Raw genomic sequence first — 26,600 nt, 5'->3', positions numbered from 1 at the left:
CTCTGTGTACCTGTGCTACTGCCCAGGTCTGTGTAAATTCTGCTCTGTATACCCATGTTTTGCCCAGGACTGTGTACCTGTGTTTTGCCCAGGCCTGTGCATGTACTGCTCTGTGTACCTGTTAACTGCTCAGGCCTGTGTATATACTGCTCCGTGTACCTGTGTTTTGCCCAGGCCTGTGTAAATACTGCTCCGTGTACCTGTGTTTTGCCCAGGCCTGTGTACATGCTGCTCCGTGTCCCTACACTTTGCCCAGCCTGTGTACATACTGCTCCATGTACCTATGTTTTGCCCAGGCCTGTATTTATACTGTTCTGTGTACCTGTGTTTTGCCCAAGCTCATGTATGTACTGCTCTGTGTACCTGTATTACTGCCGAGGCCTGTGTATATACTGCTCTGTGTACCTGTTACCTGCTCAGGCCTGTGTACTCACTGCTCTGTGTACCTGTGTTTTGCCCAGGCCTGTGTATGTACTGCTCTGAGTACCTGTGTTTTGCCCAGGTCTGTGTATGCATCGCTCTGTGTACCTGTGTTTTGCCCAGGCCTGTGTATGCCCTGCTCCGGGTTCCTGTGTTATGTCCAGGCCTGTGTACGTACTCCTCCGTGTGCCTGTGTTATATCCAGGCCTGTATTTATACTGTCCTGTGTACCTGTGTTTTGCCCAAGCCTACGTATGTACTGCTCTGTGTACCTGTATTACAGCTGAGGCTTGTGTACATACTGCTTTGTGTACCTGTTACCTACTCAGGCCTGTGTACGTACTGCTCCGTGTACCTTTGTTTTGCCCAGGCCTGTGTACGCACAGCTCCGAGTACCTGTGTTTTGTCCAGGCCTGTGTATGTACTGCTCCATGTAGCTGTGTTTTGCCCAGGCCTGTGTACGTACTGCTCCGTGTACCTGTGTTTTGCCCAGGCCTGTGTATGTACTGCTCCGTGTACCTGTGTTTTGCCCAGGCCTGAGTACGTACTGCTCCGTGTACCTGTGTTTTGCCCAGGCCTGTGTATGTACTGTTCCGTGTAGCTGTGTTTTGCCCAGGCCTGTGTATGTACTGTTCCGTGTAGCTGTGTTTTGCCCAGGCCTGAGTACGTACTGCTCCGTGTAGCTGTGTTTTGCCCAGGCCTGTGTATGTACTGCTCCGTGTAGCTGTGTTTTGCCCAGGCCTGTGTATGTACTGTTCTGTGTAGCTGTGTTTTGCCCAGGCCTGTGTATGTACTGCTCCGTGTAGCTGTGTTTTGCCCAGGCCTGTGTATGTACTGTTCTGTGTAGCTGTGTTTTGCCCAGGCCTGTGTACGTACTGCTCCGTATACCTGTTACCTGCTCAGGGCGGTGTTGTTTGCATTATTTGTGTTTGGGTTCTCTGTTGATGGGAAGAATTCAGTTGTGTTGAGGGGTGAGTCCGTCGTTCTGTCATGTGGTGATTCTGGCTCCTCTCCTCCGCCCTCCGATTTACTGAACTGGAGGGGCCTCTGGCTTGTGTGGTGGTGCTGAAAGGAGCCACTTCTGTCCATTGGGTAGGGATCAGCATGCTCACCAAATAGTCCTCCCTCTCTCTGGAAAGACACAGAGTTTAAAGGCGATTGAGGCAACAGAGTCACAGCTGGAAGGAGTCAAATGTCACAAGTTGCATCGCTAATGTGTAGAATCATCAAATTTGTTTCTATTTTTGTGTACAGTTAGAATTCAGACCAAACCATAATGGCAGTGGCTATTAATACATGAAATATCAGGGCCTTCGACTCACCAATGCTCACTGTGAGAGCCAAAGTATCACCAATGCTTACTGTGAATGCTTTGGTTTCACCATTGCTCACCATAAGGAGCATTTTTTTATTTGTTCATGGGATGTGGGCGTCGCTGGCGAGGCCGGCATTTATTGCCCATCCCTAATTGCCCTTGAGAAGGTGGTGGTGAGCCGCCTTCTTGAACCGCTGCAGTCCGTGTGGTGAAGGTTCTCCCACAGTGCTGTTAGGAAGGGAGTTCCAGGATTTTGACCCAGCGACGATGAAGGAACGGCGATATATTCCCAAGTCAGGATGTGTGGGACTTGGAGGGGAACGTGCAGGTGGTGTTGTTCCCATGCGCCTGCTGCTCTTGTCCTTCTCGGTGGGAGAGGTCGCGGGTTTGGGAGGTGCTGTCGAAGAAGCCTTGGCGAGTTGCTGCAGTGCATCCTGTGGATGGTACACACTGCAGTCACTGTGCGCCGGTGGTGAAGGGAGTGAATGTTTAGGGTGGTGGATGGGGTGCCAATCAAGCGGGCTGCTTTGTCCTGGATAATGTCGAGCTTCTTGAGTGTCGTTGGAGCTGCACTCATCCAGGCAAGTGGAGAGTATTCCATCACACTCCTGACTTGTGCCTTGTAGATGGTGGAAAGGCTTTGGGGAGTCAGGAGGTGAGTCACTTGCCGCAGAATACCCAGCCTCTGACCTGCTCTCGTAGCCACAGTATTTATATGGCTGGTCCAGTTAAGTTTCTGGTCAATGGTGACCCCCCAGGATGTTAATGGTGGGGGATTCGGCGATGGTAATGCCGTTGAATGTCAAGGGGAGGTGGTTAGACTCTCTCTTGTTGGAGATGGTCATTGCCTGGCACTTGTCTGGCGCGAATGTTACTTGCCATGGATTCAGTATAGCTGCTATGAGGGTCATGGAGTCACTATTGTTCATTATCAGGATCAGGGAATCACTGCTGCTCACTATAAATGCTTTGGTTTCACCATTGCTCACTATAGGGAGCTTAGAGTCACTATTGAGTTACATTGAGTCTACAGCACAGAAACAGGCCATTCGGCCCCACTGGTCTGTGCTGGTGTTTATGCTCCACATGAGCCTCCTCCCTCCCTACTCCATCTCACCCTATCAGCATATCTTTCTATTCCTTTCTCCCTCATGTGTTTATCCAGCTTCCCCCTTAAATGTATCTATTCTATTCACCTCAACTACTCCTTGTGGTAGTGAGTTCCACATTCTCACCACTCTCTGGGTAAAGAAGTTTCTCCTGAATTCCCTATTTGATTTATTAGTGACTATCTTATATTGATGGCCCCTAGTTCTGGTCTCCCCCACAAGTAGAAACATCTTCTCTACATCTACCCTATCAAACCCTTTCATAATCTTAAAGAGCTCTATTAGGTCACCCCTCAGCCTTCTCTTTTCTAGAGAAAAGAGCCCCAGCCTGTTCAGTATTTCCTGATAAGGATATCCTCTCAGTTCATAGTGAGTTACCACCGCTCACTATGAATGCTTTGGTTTCACCATTGCTCACGGTAGGGATCATGGCGTCACTATTGCTACTGTGAGGGCTACGCTTACTATCAGTACCAATGGTGACTCAGCCACAGTTGGTGTGATAGCTGAGCTGGGATGTTAAGGCCTCATGTGATGGAATGAACACCCCCACACAGTATGGAATATGCAGTGACCAGAATTAATCTCCGGACGGGATGGTGTTCAGTTCCAGCGGCCACTTCCTTCTAGTTTGTGAAATGATACTGTGGATCGCCACCTGTGAACTTTCACCAACACTGCAACCAGTTCCATTGTTGAAATGACCCACCCTGTAAATTGTCTCGTCCAAACCACCTTCCTCTATTGCTCGATCTCCTTCCTCTTCAATCGGCAGCTCTCCAGATATCGTTCGATGGAGGTCACCGCCAATGTCCTCCTCAATACTGCGCAATCCAGCCTAACGTGGGAGCAGAAGAAAAGTCAAGCAACAGATAAGACCCTTCAGCCCATTAAAACCCATCCATCAATTATAATTCTTCCACTGAGACCATCCCTCTGGTACCCTGCTCTCTCATTGGACCCATCCATCTGGTACCCTGCTCTCTCATTGGACCCATCTCTCTGGTACCCTGCTCTCTCATTGGACCCATCCCTCTGGTACCCTGCTCTCTCATTGGACCCATCCCTCTGGTACCCTGCTCTCTCATTGGACCCATCCATCTGGTACCCTGCTCTCTCATTGGACCCATCCCTCTATTCCCCAATTCTCCCATCGATCCCCTCGGGATCAGCTCTGTCTCCCTTCTCTCTACTTTCTCGATTACATGCGTGTTTACTTTTTTTGTAGCCTGTTGACCAAAGTTGAGAGCCTTCCATTTGAGGTCTGACTGACTGATTGTCATGTCTCAGCTTTACCACTGTAGATTTGTACTCTACTGTTGAGATGTGCATCTCAGTACGCATTTCACCACTGGTACATACAGTACAACCTGACAGACAAAGCTCCATGGGAGGCAACATGGGGAATGTCTCCTAAATGGTTCTTCTCCCTCGTATTATGGACTTTGTTCACGTTCTGTCTGTATATTGGTTATCCTGCCTCTGACAAGAGAGATTTGGTCTCATGTCTCACCAATGTTGCTCAGCAACTGGCTGATGGGGATCCATGAACCAACAGTCCCTTCTAACATGTCCTTGTCTCTGCCCTGCATCTTCTCCCACTTCTCTGGCTGATGTCACCTCACGGAGCATTGAAGCCCTTGTTGGTTCTAGTAATTGGAGCTGTCACCACCTTAATGCCTGGAGCCAGAAGATGGCATGCCTTTCTAAACACACATCCAGGTGAACCAACGAAGCACTTTGCTCTTTCTATAACAATGGCATGGTGACAACCTCATGGATTCCTTGCTTTATCTAATTGAGATAAGGTTACACTGTCGATTACTGTAATGTGCAGTATGGTGTTGAATGATGCCCAGCTATTAATAATACCGATCGCCAAACATGACTCAACAAACCAGTTTCAGCCTCTTACAATCAACTGGGTGATGTGAATAAACTCTAGACTGGTCTGGTCAGTTACTAAAACACCGGATTGACCCGACCCCAGATTCCACGGCCTCTCACTTGAAACGATGGGGCAACCATTAAATCAGACCATTACTGCTCCATCTCAAATCTAGTCTCCTTCACGGTATCGTCCTATACAGACTCTCCTCACTCAATATCTCTTGCCGTGCGGTGTTGCTCTGAATAAACCTTACCCAATATTAATGTCACCCACCACCAAGGCATGGCAACCAACCAATGCCAATCACAAAGCCATGTACATCCAGCAAAGCTGTGCCAATCACATACATAAACCAACCAACACAACACCAACAACGAAGCAATGCCTAACCATCAAAGTAACACCAACTACCCAGCAACTTGAACCAAACCAGCACCACAGTGGCAGATGGTTCACGGTGTCACATCCTCTCACTGAACAATGCAAGGCCGGAGTCTCTAAACACCAGACTATCATCCCTACCTGGAGCTCAATTTCATTCTGATTCTGGTTCTTCTTTGATGGGAGAATTCCATAATATTCTTCCTGACGCTTCTTAAACTTCCGGAAATGTTCTTGGATGAGGAACGTGGCATAGAACTTGCCGACTGTCACTTCATCATCTAAACAGAAAATGTTAACATTCAGTCATTGCCATAGTAACTAAACTAAATCATATTAAACAATAAACACTTATCTGAACCAACCCATGAGATCTCATCATTGGTCAAATACGAAACATGGCCACTAAACAAACAGCTGTACGAAATAGGGCCTCCCAACAAACAGCTGTACGAAACACGGCCTCTCAACAAACAGCTGTACGAAACAGGGCCTCCCAACAAACAGCTGTACGAAACACGGCCTCCCAACAAACAGCTGTACGAAACAGGGCCTCCCAACAAACAGCTGTATGAAACAGGGCCTCCCAACAAACAGCTGTACGAAATAGGGCCTCCCAACCAACAGCTGTACGAAATAGGGCCTCCCAACAAACAGCTGTATGAAACAGGGCCTCCCAACAAACAGCTGTACGAAATAGGGCCTCTCAACAAACAGCTGTACGAAATAGGGCCTCCCAACAAACGGCTGTACGAAACAAGGCCTCTCAACAAACAGCTGTACGAAACAGGGCCTCCCAACAAACAGCTGTACGAAACACGGCCTCCCAACAAACAGCTGTACGAAACAAGGCCTGTCAACAAACAGCTGTACGAAACAGGGTCTCCCAACAAACAGCTGTACGAAACAAGGCCTCTCAACAAACAGCTGTACGAAACAAGGCCTCTCAACAAACAGCTGTATGAAACAGGGCCTCCCAACAAACAGCTGTACGAAACAAGGCCTCTCAACAAACAGCTGTACGAAACAGGGCCTCCCAACAAACAGCTGTACAAAACACGGCCTCTCAACAAACAGCTGTACGAAACAGGGCCTCCCAACAGCTGTACTAAACAAGGCCTCTCAACAAACAGCTGTACGAAACAGGGCCTCCCAACAAACAGCTGTACGAAACAGGGCCTCCCAACAAACATCTGTACGAAACAGGGCCTCTCAACAAACAGCTGTACGAAACACGGCCTCTCAACAAACAGCTGTACGAAACACGGCCTCTCAACAAACAGCTGTACGAAACACGGCCTCTCTACAAACAGCTGTACGAAACACGGCCTCTCAACAAACAGCTGTACGAAACACGGCCTCTCAACAAACAGCTGTACGAAACACGGCCTCCCAACAAACAGCTGTATGAAACAAGGCCTCTCAACAAACAGCTGTACGAAACACGGCCTCCCAACAAACAGCTGTACGAAACACGGCCTCCCAACAAACAGCTGTACGAAACACGGCCTCCCAACAGCTGTACGAAACAAGGCCTCTCAACAAACAGCTGTACGAAACAAGGCTTCTCAACTAAGGGCTGTAGGAAAGAGGGCCTCTCAACCAACAGCTGTAACAGGCACTCACCTCCTATAGGGGGTATCACTTGGTCGAGCAGTTTCATGCTCGTTCGTTTCCAGATTTTTTTGATAATGGCTCTCAGTTCCTCATTGGACTGTTCAAAGTTCCCTGTTGGCAAAGATAATAAAAGGAGATGAATATAAATCTGTGGAAACACTGCGAGTCCAGCCGTCAATTCCTGCTCACATCTTCCATTGGCCATATCCCCCAGTATGTGTATAACCCCAGTGCGTGTATATAACCCCAGTGTGTGGACATAACCCCAGTGTGTGTACATAACCCCAGTGTGTGTACATAACCCCAGTGTGTGTATATAACCCCAGTGTGTGTACATAACCCCAGTGTGTGTATATAACCCCAGTGCGTGTGTATAACCCCAGTGCGTGTGTATAACCCCAGTGCGTGTGTATAACCCCAGTGCGTGTGTATAACCCCAGTGTGTGTACATAACCCCAGTGTGTGTACATAACCCCAGTGCGTGTGTATAACCCCAGTGCGTGTGTATAACCCCAGTGTGTGTACATAACCCCAGTGCGTGTGTATAACCCCAGTGCGTGTGTATAACCCCAGTGCGTGTGTATAACCCCAGTGCGTGTACATAACCCCAGTGTGTGTATATAACCCCAGTGTGTGTATATAACCCCAGTGTGTGTGTATAACCCCAGTGTGTGTATATAACCCCAGTGTGTGTACATAACCCCAGTGTGTGTATATAACCCCAGTGTGTGTATATAACCCCAGTGAGTGTGTATAACCCCAGTGTGTGTGTATAACCCCAGTGTGTGTGTATAACCCCAGTGCGTGTGTATAACCCGTGTGTATATATAACCCCAGTGTATATATATATAACCCCAGTGTGTGTACATAACCCCAGTGAATATATATATATATATAAAACCCCAGTGTGTGTGTATAACCCCAGTGTGTGTATAACCCCAGTGTGTGTATATATAACCCCAGTGCGTATATATGACCCGTGTGTGTATATGACCCCAGTGTGTGTATATAACCCCAGTGTGTGTATATAACGCCAGTGTGTGTATATATAACCCCAGTGTGTGTGTATAACCCCAGTGTGTATATAACCCCAGAGTGTGTATAACCCCAGTGTGTGCATATCCCCCTAGTGTGTGTATAACCCCAGCGTGTGTATATCCCCCAGTGTGTGTGTATGACCCCAGTGTGTGTATATCCCCCAGTGTGTGTGTATGACCCCAGTGTGTGTGTATAACCCCAGTGTGTGTGTATAGCCCCAGTGTGTATATATAACCCCTTGTGTATATATAACCCCAGTGTGTGTATTTAATCCCAGTGTGTGTATATAACCCCAGTGTGTGTATATATAACCCCAGTGTGTGTATTTAATCCCAGTGTGTGTATATAACCCCAGTGTGTGTATATAACCCCATTGTGTGTATATAACCCCAGTGTGTGTATAACCCCAGTGCGTGCATATCCCCCTAGTGTGTGTATAACCCCAGTGTGTGTATATCCCCCAGTGTGTGTGTATGACCCCAGTGTGTGTGTATAACCCCAATGTGTGTATATAACCCCAATGTGTGTATATAACCCCAGTGTGTGGATATAACCCCAGAGTGTGGATATAACCCCAGTGTACATATAACCCCAGTGTGTGTATAACCCCAGTGTGTGTATATAACCCCAGTGTGTATGTAACCCCAGTGTGTGCATATATAACCCCAGTGTGTATATAACCCGTGTGTGTATATAACCCCATTGTGTGTATATAACCCCAGTGTGTGTGTATATAACTCCAGTGTGTGTATATAACCCCAGTGTGTGTGTATATAACCCCAGTGTGTGTGTATATAACCCCAGTGTGTGTATATAACCCCAGTGTGTGTGTATATAACCCCAGTGTGTGTGTATATAACCCCAGTGCGTGTATATATAACCCCAGTGCGTGTATATATATATATATATATATATATAATCGCAGTGCGTGTATATATATATATAAAACCCCAGTGTGTGGATATAACCCCAGTGTGTGGATATAACCCCAGTGTACATATAACCCCAGTGTGTATATAACCCCAGTGTATGTCTATAACCCCAGTGTGTGTATATAACCCCAGTGTGTATGTAACCCCAGTGTGTGTATATAACCCCAGTATGTGTGTATAACCCCAGTATGTGTGTATAGCCCCAGTGTGTATATATAACCCCTTGTGTATATATAACCGCAGTGTGTGTATATATAACCCCAGTGTGTGTATATATAACCCCAGTGTGTATTTAATCCCAGTGTGTGTATATATAACCCGTGTGTGTATATAACCCCATTGTGTGTATATAACCCCAGTGTATAATACCCCAGTGTGTGTACATAACCCCAGTGTGTGTATAACCCCAGTGCGTGCATATCCCCCTAGTGTGTGTATAACCCCAGTGTGTGTATATCCCCCAGTGTGTGTGTATGACCCCAGTGTGTGTGTATAACCCCAATGTGTGTATATAACCCCAATGTGTGTATATAACCCCAGTGTGTGGATATAACCCCAGTGTGTGGATATAACCCCAGTGTACATATAACCCCAGTGTGTGTATAACCCCAGTGTGTGTATATAACCCCAGTGTGTATGTAACCCCAGTGTGTGCATATATAACCCCAGTGTGTATATAACCCGTGTGTGTATATAACCCCATTGTGTGTATATAACCCCAGTGTGTGTGTATATAACTCCAGTGTGTGTATATAACCCCAGTGTGTGTGTATATAACCCCAGTGTGTGTGTATATAACCCCAGTGTGTGTATATAACCCCAGTGTGTGTGTATATAACCCCAGTGTGTGTGTATATAACCCCAGTGCGTGTATATATAACCCCAGTGCGTGTATATATATATATATATATATATATATAATCGCAGTGCGTGTATATATATATATAAAACCCCAGTGTGTGGATATAACCCCAGTGTGTGGATATAACCCCAGTGTACATATAACCCCAGTGTGTATATAACCCCAGTGTATGTCTATAACCCCAGTGTGTGTATATAACCCCAGTGTGTATGTAACCCCAGTGTGTGTATATAACCCCAGTATGTGTGTATAACCCCAGTATGTGTGTATAGCCCCAGTGTGTATATATAACCCCTTGTGTATATATAACCGCAGTGTGTGTATATATAACCCCAGTGTGTGTATATATAACCCCAGTGTGTATTTAATCCCAGTGTGTGTATATATAACCCGTGTGTGTATATAACCCCATTGTGTGTATATAACCCCAGTGTATAATACCCCAGTGTGTGTACATAACCCCAGTGTGTGTATATATAACCCCAGTGTGTGTGTATATAACTCCAGTGTGTGTGTATATAACCCCAGTGTGTGTGTATATAACCCCAGTGAGTGTATATATATAACCCCAGTGTGTGTATATATATATATAATCCCAGTGCGTGTATATATATATAAAACCCCAGTGTGTGGATATAACCCCAGTGTGTGGATATAACCCCAGTGTACATATAACCCCAGTGTGTATATAACCCCAGTGTATGTGTATAACGCCAGTGTGTCTATATCCCCGTGTGTGTATATCCCCCAGTGTGTGTGTGTATAACCCCAGTGTGTGTGTGTATAACCCCAGTGTGTGAATATATAACCCCAGTGTGTGTATATAACTCCAGTGTGTGTGTATAACCCCAGTATGTGTGTATATCCCCAGTATGTGTGTATAGCCCTAGTGTGTATATATAACCCCTTGTGTATATATAACGGCAGTGTGTGTATATATAACCCCAGTGTGTGTATATAACCCCAGTGTGTATATAACCCGTGTGTGTATATAACCCCATTGTTTGTATATAATCCTATTGTGTGTATATAACCCCAGTGTATAATACCCCAGTGTGTGTACATAACCCCAGTGTGTATATATAACCCCAGTGTGTGTATATATAACCCCAGTGTGTGTATATATAACTCCAGTGTGTGTATATAAGCCCAGTGTGTGTATATATAACTCCAGTGTGTGTATATAAGCCCAGTGTGTGTAGGTAACCCCAGTGAGTGTATATATATAACCCCAGTACGTGTATATATATAATAACCCCAGTACGTGTATATATATAATAACCCCAGTACGTGTATATATATATATATAATCCCAGTGCGTGTATATATAAAACCCCAGTGTGTATATATAACCCCAGTGAGTGTATATAACTGCAGTGCATGTATATATATATGACTCCAGTGCGTGTATATATATAACCCCAGTGCGTGTATATATATAACCCCAGTGCGTGTATATATATAAAACCCCAGTGCATGTATGTATATAAAACCCCAGTGTATATATAACTCCAGTGTGTGTATATAACCCCTGTGTGTATATATAACTTCAGTGTGTGTATATAACCCCAGTGTGTGCATATATAACCCCAGTGTGTGTATATATAACTCCAGTGTGTATATATAACCCCAGTGTGTGTATATATAACCCAGTGTGCGTATTTAACCCCAGTGTGTGCATATATAACCCCAGTGTGTGTATATATAACCCCAGTGTGTGTATATATAACCCGTGTTTGTATATAACCCCCGTGTTTGTATATAACCCCAGTGTTTGTATATAACCCCATTGTGTGCATATAACCCCAGTGTGTGTTTATGACCCCAATGTATAATACCCGAGTGTGTGTATATAACCCCAGTGTGTATATATAACCCCAGTGTGTGTATATAACCCCAGTGTGTGTATTTAACCCCAGTGAGTGTATATATAACCTCAGTGTGTGTATATATAATCCCAGTGCGTGTATATATATAATCCCAGTGCGTGTATATATAACCCCAGTGCGTGTATATATAACCCCAGTGCGTGTATATATAACCCCAGTGCGTGTATATATAACCCCAGTGCGTGTATATATATATAAAACCCCAGTGTGTATATATAACCCCAGTGAGTGTATATAACCGCAGTGCATGTATATATATATATAATCCCAGTGCATGTATATATAACCCCAGTGCGTGTATATATATATATATATATATATATAAAAAACCCCAGTGCGTGTATATATATATATATAACTCCAGTGCGTGTATATATAACCCCAGTGTGTATATATAACCCTAGTGTGTGTATATATAACCCCAGTGAGTGCATATATCCGGAGTGCCTGTATATATATAACCCCAGTGTATATATATATAACCCCAGTGTGTGTATATATAACCCCAGTGTGTGTATATAACCCCAGTGCGTATATATATATAACCCCAGTGTATATATATAACCCCAGTGCGTGTATATATATATAACCCCAGTGTATATATATAACCCCAGTGCGTGTATATATATATAACCCCAGTGTATATATATAACCCCAGTGCGTGTATATATATATAACCCCAGTGTATATATATATAACCCCAGTGCGTGTATATATATATAACCCCAGTGTATATATATATAACCCCAGTGCGTGTATATATATATAACCCCAGTGTATATATATAACCCCAGTGCGTGTATATATATATAACCCCAGTGCGTGTATATATATATAACCCCAGTGCATATATATAACCCCAGTGCGTGTATATAACCCCAGTGCGTGTATATATATATATAACCCCAGTGCGTGTATATATATATAACCCCAGTGCGTGTATATATATATAACCCCAGTGCGTGTATATATATATAACCCCAGTGCGTGTATATATATATAACCCCAGTGCGTGTATATATATATAACCCCAGTGCGTGTATATATATATAACCCCAGTGCGTGTATATATATATAACCCCAGTGCGTGTATATATATATAACCCCAGTGTATATATATATAACCCCAGTGCGTGTATATATATATAACCCCAGTGTATATATATATATAACCCCAGTGTATATATATAACCCCAGTGCATATATATATATATAACCCCAGTGCATATATATATATAACCCCAGTGTATATATATAACCCCAGTGTATATATATATAACCCCAGTGCGTGTATATATATATAACCCCAGTGTATATATATATATAACCCCAGTGTATATATATAACCCCAGTGTATATATATATATATAACCCCAGTGTATATATATAACCCCAGTGTATATATATAACCCCAGTGCGTGTATATATATATAACCCCAGTGCGTATATATATATAACCCCAGTGTATATATATAACCCCAGTGTGTGTATATATAACCCCAGTGTATATATATAACCCCAGTGCATATATATATATATAACCCCAGTGTATATATATAACCCCAGTGTATATATATATATATATATATATAACCCCAGTGTATATATATAACCCCAGTGTATATATATCACCCCAGTGCGTGTATATATATATAACCCCAGTGCGTATATATATATAACCCCAGTGTATATATATAACCCCAGTGTGTCTATATATAACCCCAGTGTATATATATAACCCCAGTGCGTGTATATATATATAACCCCAGTGCGTATATATATATAACCCCAGTGCGTATATATATATAACCCCAGTGTATATATATAACCCCAGTGTATATATATAACCCCAGTGCATATATATATAACTGCAGTGTGTGTCCTACTACTGATACAGTGAGTTCACAGTTCTGTACCACTCTAACTGGACCATGGTCTGTATGGTGTGTCAGTGAGCTGCCTCCATACAATCCTGCTCCATACTCAGGCCTCGGTCGCCTGTCTCAGGAGAACATTCACTGTGCGACTCCCACCTTCGGTTTTAATTTTGAGGGCTGTTCGGACCAGTGCGAAGAGGGTGGCGTTGAAGGTAACAGTCCCATCACTGTTCATGGGCATGTTCATGGAGACCAGGCGCTGTGAGAGGGAGAGAACAGGGAGAGATCAGAGAGAGAACGGGGAGAGAACGGGGAGAGATCAGAGAGAGAACGGGGTGAGAACAGGGAGAGATCAGAGAGAGATCAGAGAGAGAACGGGGAGAGAACAGGGAGAGAACGGGGTGAGAACAGGGAGAGATCAGGGAGAGATCAGAGAGAGAACAGGGTGAGAACGGGGTGAGAACAGGGAGAGATCAGAGAGAGATCAGAGAGAGAACAGGGAGAGAACAGGGAGAGATCAGAGAGAGAACAGGGTGAGAACAGGGAGAGATCAGGGAGAGATCAGAGAGAGAACAGGGTGAGAACGGGGTGAGAACAGGGAGAGATCAGAGAGAGATCAGAGAGAGAACAGGGTGAGAACGGGGTGAGAACAGGGAGAGATCAGAGAGAGAACGGGGTGAGAACAGGGAGAGATCAGAGAGAGAACGGGGAGAGAACGGGGAGAGATCAGAGAGAGAACGGGGTGAGAACAGGGAGAGATCAGAGAGAGAACGGGGAGAGAACAGGGAGAGATCAGAGAGAGAACGGGGTGAGAACAGGGAGAGATCAGGGAGAGATCAGGGAGAGATCAGAGAGAGAACAGGGTGAGAACAGGGTGAGAACAGGGAGAGATCAGAGAGAGAACGGGGTGAGAACAGGGAGAGATCAGAGAGAGAACGGGGAGAGAACGGGGAGAGATCAGAGAGAGAACGGGGTGAGAACAGGGAGAGATCAGGGAGAGATCAGAGAGAGAACAGGGTGAGAACGGGGTGAGAACAGGGAGAGATCAGAGAGAGAACGGGGTGAGAACAGGGAGAGATCAGAGAGAGAACGGGGTGAGAACAGGGGGAGATCAGAGAGAGAACAGAGAGAGATCGGGGAGAGATCAGAGAGAGAACGGGGTGAGAACAGGGAGAGATCAGGGAGAGATCAGAGAGAGAACGGGGTGAGAACAGGGAGAGATCAGGGAGAGATCAGAGAGAGAACGGGGTGAGAACAGGGAGAGATCAGGGAGAGATCAGAGAGAGAACGGGGTGAGAACAGGGAGAGATCAGGGAGAGATCAGAGAGAGAACGGGGAGAGAACAGGGAGAGATCAGAGAGAGAACGGGGAGAGATCAGAGAGAGAACGGGGAGAGAACAGGGAGAGATCAGAGAGAGAACGGGGAGAGAACAGGGAGAGATCAGAGAGAGAACGGGGAGAGAACAGGGAGAGAACAGAGAGAGAACGGGGTGAGAACAGGGAGAGAACGGGGAGAGATCAGAGAGAGAACAGGGAGAGATCAGAGAGAGAACGGGGAGAGAACAGGGAGAGAACGGGGAGAGATCAGAGAGAGAACAGGGAGAGATCAGAGAGAGAACAAAGAGAGAACGGGGTGAGAACAGGGGGAGAACGGGGTGAGAACAGGGAGAGATCAGAGAGAGAACGGGGTGAGAACAGGGAGAGAACAGGGAGAGATCAGAGAGAGAACGGGGTGAGAACAGGGAGAGATCAGAGAGAGAACGGGGTGAGAACAGGGAGAGAACAGGGAGAGATCAGAGAGAGAACGGGGTGAGAACAGGGAGAGATCAGAGAGAGAACGGGGTGAGAACAGGGAGAGAACAGGGAGAGATCAGAGAGAGAACGGGGTGAGAACAGGGAGAGAACAGGGAGAGATCAGAGAGAGAACGGGGTGAGAACAGGGAGAGAACAGGGAGAGATCAGAGAGAGAACGGGGTGAGAACAGGGAGAGATCAGAGAGAGAACAGGGTGAGAACAGGGAGAGAACAGGGAGAGATCAGAGAGAGAACGGGGTGAGAACAGGGAGAGAACAGAGAGAGAACGGGGTGAGAACAGAGAGAGAACAGGGAGAGATCAGAGAGAGAACGGGGTGAGAACAGAGAGAGAACAGGGAGAGATCAGAGAGAGAACGGGGTGAGAACGGGGTGAGAACAGGGAGAGAACAGAGAGAGATCGGGGAGAGAGGAGAGAGAACAGAGAGATCAGAGAGAGAACGGGGAGAGATCGGGGAGAGATTAGAGAGAACAGAGAGATCAGAGAGAGAACGGGGAGAGATTAGAGTGAACAGAGAGATCAGAGAGAGAACGGGGAGAGAACAGGGGGAGAGATCAGAGAGAGAACGGGGAGAGAACAGGGAGAGAAGAGAGAGAACGGGGAGAGGACAGGAAGAGAAGAGAGAGAACAGAGAGAGAATGGGGAGAGATCAGAGAGAGAAGAGAGAGAACAGAGAGAGAACGGGGAGAAACCGGGGAGAGAAGAGAGAGAGGAGAGAACAGAGAGAGAACTGGGAGAGATCGGGGAGAGATCAGGGAGAGAACAGAGAGAGATCGGGGAGAGAACAGGGAGAGAACAGAGAGGGAATGGGGAGAGATCGGGGAGAGATTAGAGAGATCAGGGAGAGAACAGGGAGAAACCGGATAGAGAACAGAGAGAACAGAGAGAGAACGGGGAGAGATCGGGGAGAGATCGGGGAGAGATTAGAGAGATCAGAGAGAGATTGGGGAGAGATTGGGGAGAGATTAGAGAGAGATCGGGGAGAGAACGGGGAGAGAACGGGGAGAGAACGGGGAGGGACTGGGTAGAGAACGGGGAGAGAATAGAGAGAGATCGGGGAGAGATTAGAGAGAGAACAGAGAGAGAACGGGGAGAGATCGGGGAGAGATTAGAGAGAGAACAGAGAGAGAACGGGGAGAGATCGGGGAGAGATTAGAGAGAGAACGGGGAGCGAACAGGGAGGGACTGAGTAGAGATCGGGGAGGGAACAGGGAGAGATCAGAGAGAGAACGGGGAGAGAAGGGGGGGGAGAATGGGGAGAGAATGGGGAGAGGATGGGGAGAGAACAGGGAGGGACTGGGTAGAGAATGGGCAGAGAACGGGGGGAGAACGGGGAGAGAATAGGGAGAGAACGGAGAGAGGACGGAGAGAGAATGGGGAGAGAGAGAGAGAACGGGAAGATGTCAGGGAAGAGAGATGGGTTACAGGAGGGAAACCAAACATAAATCAGAGCTCAGAGTCGCAGGTATAGACTGGAGTTTGACGTCATAATATGTGGATGAGACTTTAGACTGTACGGGTGGATGTTAAAGATCCCGTGACACTATTCGAAGAGGAGAAGTGAGATCTCCCGATGTCTGGGACAACATTCCACCCTTAACCAACACCACCATAAAAACACAGCTTAACGGGACATTTATCACATTGCTGTTTGTGGGATCTTGCTATGTACAAATTAGTTGTTGCATTAACCCATGTAAGACAACAGGCCTTCCATTCGATGCCAGGAGTTCTGGGCTGTGTGAGTGTTAGCTATCTCTCCAAAGCACATATATATTGGACTCTTGGGGGGTGGGGAGGAGGAATTTCACTTTTAATAAAAAATAAATGGGCGAAGGCCTGTTTTCCTCAGTTATTAACAGCCAGGTTGGAGTGGTTTGTGAGGGTGGGTTTAGGCATCACTCCCCATGGTCAGGGTAATTCCACCCCAACACTGCACACTCCATCTGACCTGACTTGAACCCAAGGCACCTGCAGAGGCTGAATGTACCCGAAAGACTACTCGCCTTGGCAGGGCCCCGACCTGGGGGAAATGGCTGTCTGCTTCAGAGTCAGAAGACAACCAGTAGGCCTCCTCCTCCAAGGCCTATTTCAGAAATGTAGCTGTCCGTTTTGGGGCTTCCACTTTACTGCCGACCTGCCCTGGGACCCTCTGATCTGAGGGGGGCTGAGGGGACCCAGTTACCAGAGGTCACCCCCTACAGTCAGGCTGACACCGAGCAGCGGCCCAGGAGAGAGGGGTGGGATGAAGCAGCTCCCACCTCATTACCATATTATTACAACCTATGCTCCCTGGGGGAAACCTTTGGTACTGTGCACAGGGCTGAATGGAGAAAAGGACCCGGGCTCTCTGCACTTTATTCCTTTGCTTTGTGGCCAGGAGATGGGCACAGAATAGAAGGAAATCAACCCTCTGAATTAAAGGGCCCACAAGCGCAAGACTGGACAGAAATGTTTCCTTTTTGTCGCAGCGTCTTTAGACTGCTTCACCCACTGGTTTGCACTTCACAGGAATCCTCATCTTGAACATTACTCTCCATCTTACTCTACACTGTCACTGTCCAATTAAATTACTCAACAGTAAGAGAACAAAGCAAAGAAATGGCAGAAATGTTATATATACCCTTACAGGTGTTATAAACTGGGCTCACTCTTGGTACTTTAGAGAATAATAAATGGTTCATTGCTCTGCTAAACTAACTGTAATCAATCTTTATACACCATTATTCATTTTCCTTTTTCAAATTCAACTACAGGATTTATCTCTCTTAAACCTCAGACAAACTATCTTCAAAACTCCTTGATTTGAACATTCACCACTAATAAATATCCCTGAATTACTTACTGGGATTTCATGGATTTAAGTTACTGTTTGCTAAATTTAATAGCAGCTGCTAATCAGACAGATGGTTGACCAAATCATACAGTGCCTCATGTTTGAATTGTGTGGCTTGACTACTCTGTCAAGCAAACCAGCTAGTTGTAGAAGCAAATGTTTTTTAAGGAGCTCAAACGTTGCTAATCCCACCTTACAGGCCACACGGTGGGGGCAGAACTTGCCAAATCCCAGCGGGGGTTGGATGCGACGGAGCAGTGTCACCACATCCAGGTGTTTGATCCGTCCTCTGTGGAGAATAATCAGCAGAACCATTAGCCGCACAGGAGCATAGTTACAGAGAATAGTTAGGGAGAACAGATGCAAACATACAGATGTGTGTGTGTATATATATATATGTGTGTGTATATCAATGTGTATATGTGTAGTTTTGCATGTGTGTGTGTTTTTGCGTGTGTCTGTGTGTATATGCATGTGTGTATATGCATGTGCGTGTATATGGGTGTGTGTATATGGGTATATATATATATGTGTGTGTGTGTATGTATATATAAGAGTATGTGTATGAGGGGGTGTATGTATATGTGTGTCTATATATGTATATGTATATGTATGTACATGTATATATGTGTGTCTATATGTGTGTGTGTGTAATGTGTCTATATATCTGTGTATAATGTGTCTATATATATGTGTGTATAATGTGTCTATATATGTGTGTGTGTATAATGTGTCTATATATGTGTGTGTGTATAATGTCTATATATATATGTGTGTGTGTAATGTGTCTATATATGTGTGTGTGTGTAATGTGTCTATATATGTGTGTGTGTGTAATGTGTATATATATATGTGTGTGTGTGTATTGTTTCTATATATATATGTGTATATAATGTGTCCATACAGATATGTGTGTGTTTGTGTGTGTGTAATGTGTCTATATATATGTGTGTGTATAGTGTGTGTATAATGTGTCTATATATAGGTGTGTGTGTATAATGTGTCTATGTGTGTGTGTATAGTGTGTGAATATGTGTGTATATAATGTGTCTTTATATGTGTGTGTGTATAGTGTGTATATAATATGTCTATATGTGTGTGTGTATAATGTGTCTATATATATGTGTGTATAGTGTGTGTATAATGTGTCTATACATGTGTGTGTATAGTGTGTGTATAATGTGTCTATATATATGTGTGTATAGTGTGTATAATGTGTCTATATATATGTGTGTATAGTGTGTGTATAATGTGTCTATATATATGTGTGTATAGTGTGTGTATAATGTGTCTATACATGTGTGTGTATAGTGTGTGTATAATGTGTCTATATATATGTGTGTATAGTGTGTGTATAATGTGTCTATATATATGTGTGTATAGTGTGTGTATAATGTGTCTATATATATGTGTGTATAGTGTGTGTATAATGTGTCTATATATATGTGTGTATAGTGTGTGTATAATGTGTCTATATATATGTGTGTATAGTGTGTGTATAATGTGTCTATACATGTGTGTGTATAGTGTGTGTATAATGTGTCTATATATATGTGTGTATAGTGTGTGTATAATGTGTCCATATATATATATGTGTGTGTGTGTGTGTGTGTATAATGTGTCTCTCAGTTATACACTTACTTGGCCTCAGGATCATACTCGGCCCAGATCCTCTTAAATTCATCAAGGTGGTGAGGGCCCAGAATTGACCAATCACGTGTCAGGTAATCAAAGTTGTCCATAATTACAGCCACAAACAGGTTAATGATCTGTAAACAGGACGACAGTTGTTAATATACAATCCAGACACAATGGGGTTGATTTTACAGTGAAGGAGTGGGTGCGTTGGGGGTGGTGGGGCTCCGAAAATTGGGGAAATCCCGAGGGGGTTCGGAGCCTGGCTCCAACCCGCAGACATCCGGGTTCCCCAGTGACATGTCTGGGTGCACGCACCTCCCGAATGCGGGACTCCCACCGGCAATTAAAGCCGGCGGGATGATAGTTAAGAGACTCATTTAGATACTTAAAGTAATTAATTTTGTCCACATTGACGCAGGGGTCCAATTTTCAAACATCCTCAGCGTGTTTTCTGTGCTGTGGGAAACACTCCATGTTCTGCCAGACGTGTTTCAGCCAGCAGGACATTTAAATCCCTGTTTGACAGATGGGGAGAAAAGGTGAGTTCTTGCAGTTCTTTCACACAAACTTTTGGCTGCGAGATCTTTGTGTTTTCACTCAAAATTCTTACTTTCCGCTCACAATTCTTCTGTGCAAACATATTTATCAACTCTTCGGAACCCCTCAAACTCACACCGTCAGGTTGGGGGGTCACCATGGCTGCATTCACCACTACATCCAAGGACGACCAACATCACCAGCCTCACCAGGCACGGTGTCCACCTCCGCCACGTGGAGCTCCACAACACGTTGCTGCACCACAGGCACCTGCACAACAGCACGGAGGGCAACAACAGAGAGAGCGAAGTCGCAGGAGGCACTACCCTCGCCACAGGTTCTACAGACCGAGGCTCAGCTTCCTGGACCTCTCTGAGGAGCAGTGCATACGGAGGCTCAGAGTCAGTCACCAGGTGGTCGCAGACATCTGCAGCTTCCTTCATGCCGAGCTGCTCCCGGCTGGGCCGAGCAGCATTTCCCTACCTGTCGCTGTCAAAGTAACCACTGCCCTCAACTTCTTCGCCTCCGGATCATTCCAGGGTGTCACCGGGGACATCGCCGGGGTCTCTCAGTCGCCTGCACACAAGTGCATAAGGCAGGTCACCGACGGCTTGTTTCGCAGGGCCTCGCACTACGACCTCAGCCAGACGGAGAGGGCAGTGGGATTCCACACTGTGTCTGGCTTCCCACGGGTGCAGGGTGTAATCGATTGCACCCACATAGCAATACGAGCACCTCCACACGAGCCAGGACTGTTCATCAACAGGAAGGACTATCACTCCATCAACACTCAGCTCGTTTGAGACCACAAGAGATTCCTTCACGTGTGCCCCAGATTCCCTGGCAGCTGCCACAATTCCTTCATCCTCCGGGAGTCCAACATCCTGCCCCTCTTGTACGCACCGAACACCCGCAAGGGCTGGCTCTTCGGAGACAAGGGATACCCCCTGCACACATGGCTCATGACACCTCTGAGGAACCCCATCACTGAGCAACAGCGTCGATATAACGACAGCCACATCGTCACCAGGTCTACAATTGAGCATGTTATAGGGCTGCTCAAGATGCACTTCAGGCGCCTTGATCGTTCTGGGGGAGCGTTTCAATATGCACCAGACAGAGTGGGTCGCATTATAGTCATGTGTTGTGCCCTGCACAATATGGTAAAACAGAGAGGGGTGCCGCTGGAGGAGGCCCCATCCACATCTACCATCCACATTGAGCAGGAGGAGGAGGAGGAGGAGGAGCAGGAACAGGAGCAACCCACGGGCAGAACAGCGGCTCACCTGGCTGCTTGTGAGGCCAGGGAGTCACTGATATGTGAACAGTTCTCCTAACGTCAGACAGTGTGAAGAGTCCAGTCCTCACCACCTGGACAGAGCAGCGCCCACACCAGTGCCCCCACCCCGCACAAAACACTCCTTCAATTACACATACACCCACTCTAGAGTGACCCAATGGGTGGCATCAAGTGTCGCCGTTTATGGTGAACCTCATGAAAGGCCTTATTACAGAAGCCAGTTAAGAATGGGCAAGACGTGGCAGTAGTGGTGACAATAATAATATTTAATGTGCCATTAACAAAAAATAAATATAAATAAAAAACATGACCAACCATCAAACACCCTTGTGCATCCCCTTCGTGCTCACAAAACCTTCACCTTTCGCTTCCGACTACTCCTACGTGGTGCTTCCCCTGTGACTGCAGCAGAGGTAGTGGCAGGTTACTCTTGTTCATGCCCTGACCGATTAGATGTTTTGGGCTGACATCCTCTGGGTTTTGGTGCCCGTGAGGGCCCCTCCAAAGACTCCTCCACCTGCACCTGTGCAGGTCAGACTCGGCCACCTGGAGGGGAGGCAGCATTGCGGGTACTGATTGGACACTTCCATGTCCCCTTTCGCCATCATCCCTCCCCGGGGCCAGGCCCACACCACTCCTACCACTCTGCTGGACGACAGTTTAGAGGACATGTGTGAAGCCTTGTAAGGCCAGTGCCCGTGTATCTGCCTGCCTGTTTAAGGTGGCAGAATGTTGTTCACCCTGAGTCTGAAGGGCCGTTGTCAGGGCCTCAATGGACTCATTTGTGAGCCGTGCTTGAAGCTCCATGTTGGCCATCCTTCCCTCCATCGCAGACATTCCCGCACTTACCCGCGACACTATCTCAGAGATTCCCTCAATTCCCTGTGACAGTATCTCAGAGGTTCCCTCCTGTACCTGTGTCACCATTCCACTCATGCAGGAGTTGGACTCCTCCATCCTCTGCGCGATTGTGGAGACTGCGCGTGGCACCTGTTCCAGCACCTCGCAAATGTGCTGCTGCCCTTTGATCATTCTCCTTTTAAAGGATGGCCCCCAGGGTTCAGTATCTGTGTCCAGCCGAGCAGAGCCTGGAGAGGAGTGCTCCCACCTTCGCAGACTCTCCACAGCTGCCCCTACCACCAGTGTCTGCTCGTGCTCACGTGTGTGGTGACTCACCAGGTGCGACCCCAACTAACTGCGGACTGGGACCCACCGAGGTGTGAGTACCTGCGCTGGCGAATGGCTCGCTCAGATGTGACGGTGCCCCCTCAGAGGCCGGCAGGTCCTCTGAGGAATCGCCCTCTGCTGTCACAGTGGTCGCTGAAGGCCCTGTAAGAGAACAGAAGGCAATATTAAGCACCATCACAGATGTGTCATTTTGCGATGAGCATACTGAGGTGCTGAAGATGGCAAGGCATGTTAACATCAATTCATATTGTGTCTGCTGAATGTTAAAGTTCTGTCGCCAGACGTTTGTCGGGTGCCAATCTTAGCGTCCCAGACGGACAGGCACTCGAGGGTTCGGCTCAGCTCCAGCGTCTCCTGCTCCACGTCTGTGAGGATGGCGATTTGTTGTGGCCCTCCTCCGGTCCTCGCCCTCTCCAGTGTATTCTGGACTCTCTTCTCCTATTAGGGGAGAAAGTACAGACGCGTGAGTGAGTGATGGTGACGTGGCCAACCGATGAATGCAATGGTTTGGGTGAGGCTGACCGTGAAAGAGATGCATCAGAGGGTGAGTATGAGACAGAGCCATGACATTGTATGAGGATTGGGTTGAGTTGTAGTGGTGCGATGAGTACTGGGGAGGTGAGGAAGTGCTGAGGAAGTGCAGGTAAGTTGAGGATGAGCTTTGAGTGGGTGTGAGGGGTGATGTGATGGAGTAGTGTTGGCAGTGCAGAAGGAGTTGTGGGGTGGGGGCGGTGATGTGGAAGACGGAGTGTAGGAGAATGAGTAAGTGTACTCACTTTTGCTGACCTGGTTCGGTCATTGAAACCCTTCCTGCACTGGATCCAGGTGCGGGAGACGTTGCTGCTGCTGGTGACCTCCTCAGCCACCTCGAGCCAGGCCTTCTTGGTGGCAGAGGCAGGCCACTTCCTCCCGTCCGCTGGGTAGAAGACATCCCTCCTCCTCCTCACCCCATCCAGTAGGACCAGGAGTGAGGCATCACTAAATCTTGCCCCTGGGCTGCTCCATTGTGGTTTCTGGGTCTTTGCTCCAGCAAAAGCCATTGGAGGACTGCCCCTTTAAATCAAGCTCCTCCAGCTGACAGCCTGTGATGCGGGTGCGCAGTCCGCCCGCTGCGCAGCTTTCCAACGGCAAACTCAGTGGCTCCAATTTACCCGTGATTGCGTGGGGAGTGGACAGATTTTATTGGTTCACCTCCCCGCTGCCATCCCACCTCCATTCTAATATCGGGGCCCTTTGGTCCCAGCACAGGGGCCCAGTGCTGACTGTACAGTGCCAAGTACTCTCGAACTGAGCTCCATATTCCGTATAGTTCAACAAATCCCACAAGACCCCCGCCATAGGTATGGACAGATTCCACACGGACCGCAGCAGTTTAACAAGAAGTCCCACCAACACCTCAGGGCAACTAGGGATCGTCAATAAATGCCGGCCTTGCCAGTGACACCCACATCCCGAGACATCACGCTCCTGATTTCGCTGGAGTGGGGCATCTCGCAAGCACGCCCTGATGGTTCCATTTTTTCTGCACCCTTCAGCTGAAAATGAGTTTGCAGCGTGACTTGCTGGAGGTGTGAGTCAGTAATGGCGAAGCGAGGAAAACAGGACATCTGGGACCTTAGTGAACGGCAGGTCCAACAGTCTACCTCCATAAACAATGAAATTAAAGGATTGAGAAAGAAATAGAGGAACGATGGAGAAGGAGGGTGAATTAGAGAAAGAGAAATAAAGAGAGGGAAAGAAAGATTGGATTAAGAGAGAGAAAAAAGACCGAATGGAAAATTAAGAACAACATTTAAAAATTTTAAATTTAACATTTTTAAAGTCTCCAAGAACGATTTAGCACCTGAAGGAATGAGACTCCACAGTCAAAATTGTTCAATTTCTGGCCCAGAGAGTTTGACTGGCTCTTCATTAATAATTATCACGTTGTTAAAAGGGCATTTACACTGTTAATTACCAGACTTAACTTTCTGTGGTGAGGTTAATGAGAAATTAATGTGCAAATCCAGCCAGCTTTTAAAAATAACGGGGAGGTTGAGGACGAGAGGCCGTTTGTGTGAAGCAAACAGAGGAGCAGCGTAAATCGACCAGCAATTTCTGGAGATTCCCAACTCATGGCGTATCTCTTCATCCCCCGAATTTGCTGGCCGACTTGTACGTTAATAACGGCCTGCATTGTTAACATGTTATTTTTCCAGCAAGATTTGGGCCAATTTTTTTTAAAAGCCCAACCAGTCCTTGGCGTTTACCCTCCACACGAGCAAACACTTCCAATCACATTCACCCACCCTTCAACCCCCTTTATCCTTCGTCCACCTCTCCAATCTAATCCTGAATGTTGACACATTTTCAGCCTCAACCACTAACCCTGGAAGTGAATCCCACAGACTCACAACTCTCCGTTTCTCCTGCTCTCAGTTCCAAATCTTGTATCTATGGCCCATCATTCTAGACCCCTCATCTCCTGCATACAGTCTACGTAGAATTTACAGCACAGAAACAGGCCATTCGGCCCAACTGGTCCATGCCGGAGTTTATACTCCACACGGGCCTCCTCCCTCCCTTCTCCATCTCACCCTATCAGGATATCCTTCTATTCCTTTCTCCCTCGTGTGTTTATCTAGTTTCCCCTTAAATGTATCTATTCTATTCATCTCAACGACTCCTTGTGGTTGCGAGTTCCACTTTCTCACCATTCCCTGGGTAACGAAGCTTCTCCTGAATTCCTTATTGGACTTCAGTTTTGGACTTCCCCACAAGCGGCAACATTGTCTCTACATTCACCCTATCAAACCTCTTCAGAATTTTAAACCACAATTTTAAAGGGAGTGCTGAAACAGAGAAACCTAGGGGTTTACATATAGAAATCTTTGAGGGTGGCGGGACTAATTGTTAAAAAAGCTGTTAAAAAAGCATGTGGGATCCTGGGCTTTATAAATACATAGAGTACAAAAGCAAGGAAGTTATGCTAAACCTTTATAAAACACTGGTTAGGCCTCAGCTGGAGTATTGTGTTCAATTCTGGGCACCACACTTTAGGAAGGATGTGAAGGCCTTGGAGAGGGTGCAGTAGAGATTTACTAGAATGGTACCAGGGACAGAATCATAGAATCATAGAAGTTTACAACATGGAAACAGGCCCTTCGGCCCAACATGTCCATGTCGCCCAGTTTATACCACTAAGCTAGTCCCATATCCCTCTATACCCATCTTACCCATGTAACTGTCCAAATGCTTTTTAAAAGACAAGGATGAGGGACTTCAGTTATGTGGAGAGACTGGAGAAGCTGGGATTATTCTCCTTAGAGCAGAGAAGATTGAGGGGAGATTTGATGGAGGTGTTCAAAATCATGAAGGGTTTAGACAGAGTAAATAAGGAGAAACTGTTTCCAGTGGCGGAAGGGTCGGTAACCGGAGAACACAGATTGAAGGTGATCGGTAAAAGAGCCAGAGGCGACATGAGGGGAAAAAAAATTACTTTTCGAGTGGTGGAAGCAGATTCAATAATAACTAAGGGAATTGAATAAATACTTGAAGGGAAAAAAATTACATGGTATGTGGGAAGAGCAGGGAAGAGCAGGGGAGTGGGACTAATTGGATAGCTCTTTCAAAGAGCCAGCACAGGCACAATGGGCCGAATGGCCTCCTCCTGTGCTGTATCGTTCCATGAAGCTATTCTATGAACAACAACATTTATACAGCACCTTTAACGTGGTAAAACTTCCCAAGACACTTCACAGGAGAGATTAGCAAACTAAATCTGACACCGAGCCACTTAAGGAGATATTAGATCAAAAGCAAAATACTGCGGATGCTGGAAATCTGAAATAAAAACAGAAAATGCTGGAGAAGCTCAGCGAGTCAGTGGAGAAAGAAACAGAATTAACGTTTCAGGTTGACAAAAGGTCTTTCTCCACAGATGCTGCCTGTCTTACTGAGTATTTCCAGCATTTTCTGT

At 46.4% G+C, this 26,600-nt stretch overlaps 1 protein-coding gene across 1 annotated transcript in view; it reads right to left on the bottom strand.

Moving 5' to 3' along the window:
* Positions 1-26,600, bottom strand: part of LOC137311115 (voltage-dependent L-type calcium channel subunit alpha-1S-like) — a 108,390-nt gene that overhangs the window by 15,268 nt on the left and 66,522 nt on the right. Inside the window, exons 8-14 of the mRNA XM_067978482.1 lie at positions 19,621-19,748; positions 18,172-18,268; positions 13,488-13,590; positions 6,743-6,844; positions 5,258-5,397; positions 3,554-3,682; positions 1,316-1,551 (exon numbers count right to left, since the gene is read on the bottom strand). Coding sequence (XP_067834583.1) covers positions 1,316-1,551; positions 3,554-3,682; positions 5,258-5,397; positions 6,743-6,844; positions 13,488-13,590; positions 18,172-18,268; positions 19,621-19,748 — 935 coding nt within the window. The remainder of the gene's footprint in view (positions 1-1,315; positions 1,552-3,553; positions 3,683-5,257; positions 5,398-6,742; positions 6,845-13,487; positions 13,591-18,171; positions 18,269-19,620; positions 19,749-26,600) is intronic.

The sequence above is a fragment of the Heptranchias perlo genome, unplaced genomic scaffold, assembly GCF_035084215.1.
Source record: "Heptranchias perlo isolate sHepPer1 unplaced genomic scaffold, sHepPer1.hap1 HAP1_SCAFFOLD_297, whole genome shotgun sequence".
Taxonomy (NCBI): Eukaryota; Metazoa; Chordata; class Chondrichthyes; order Hexanchiformes; family Hexanchidae; genus Heptranchias; species Heptranchias perlo.
The sequence above is the reverse complement of the archived record's forward strand: the minus strand, read 5'-3'. Positions and strand labels throughout refer to the sequence as shown.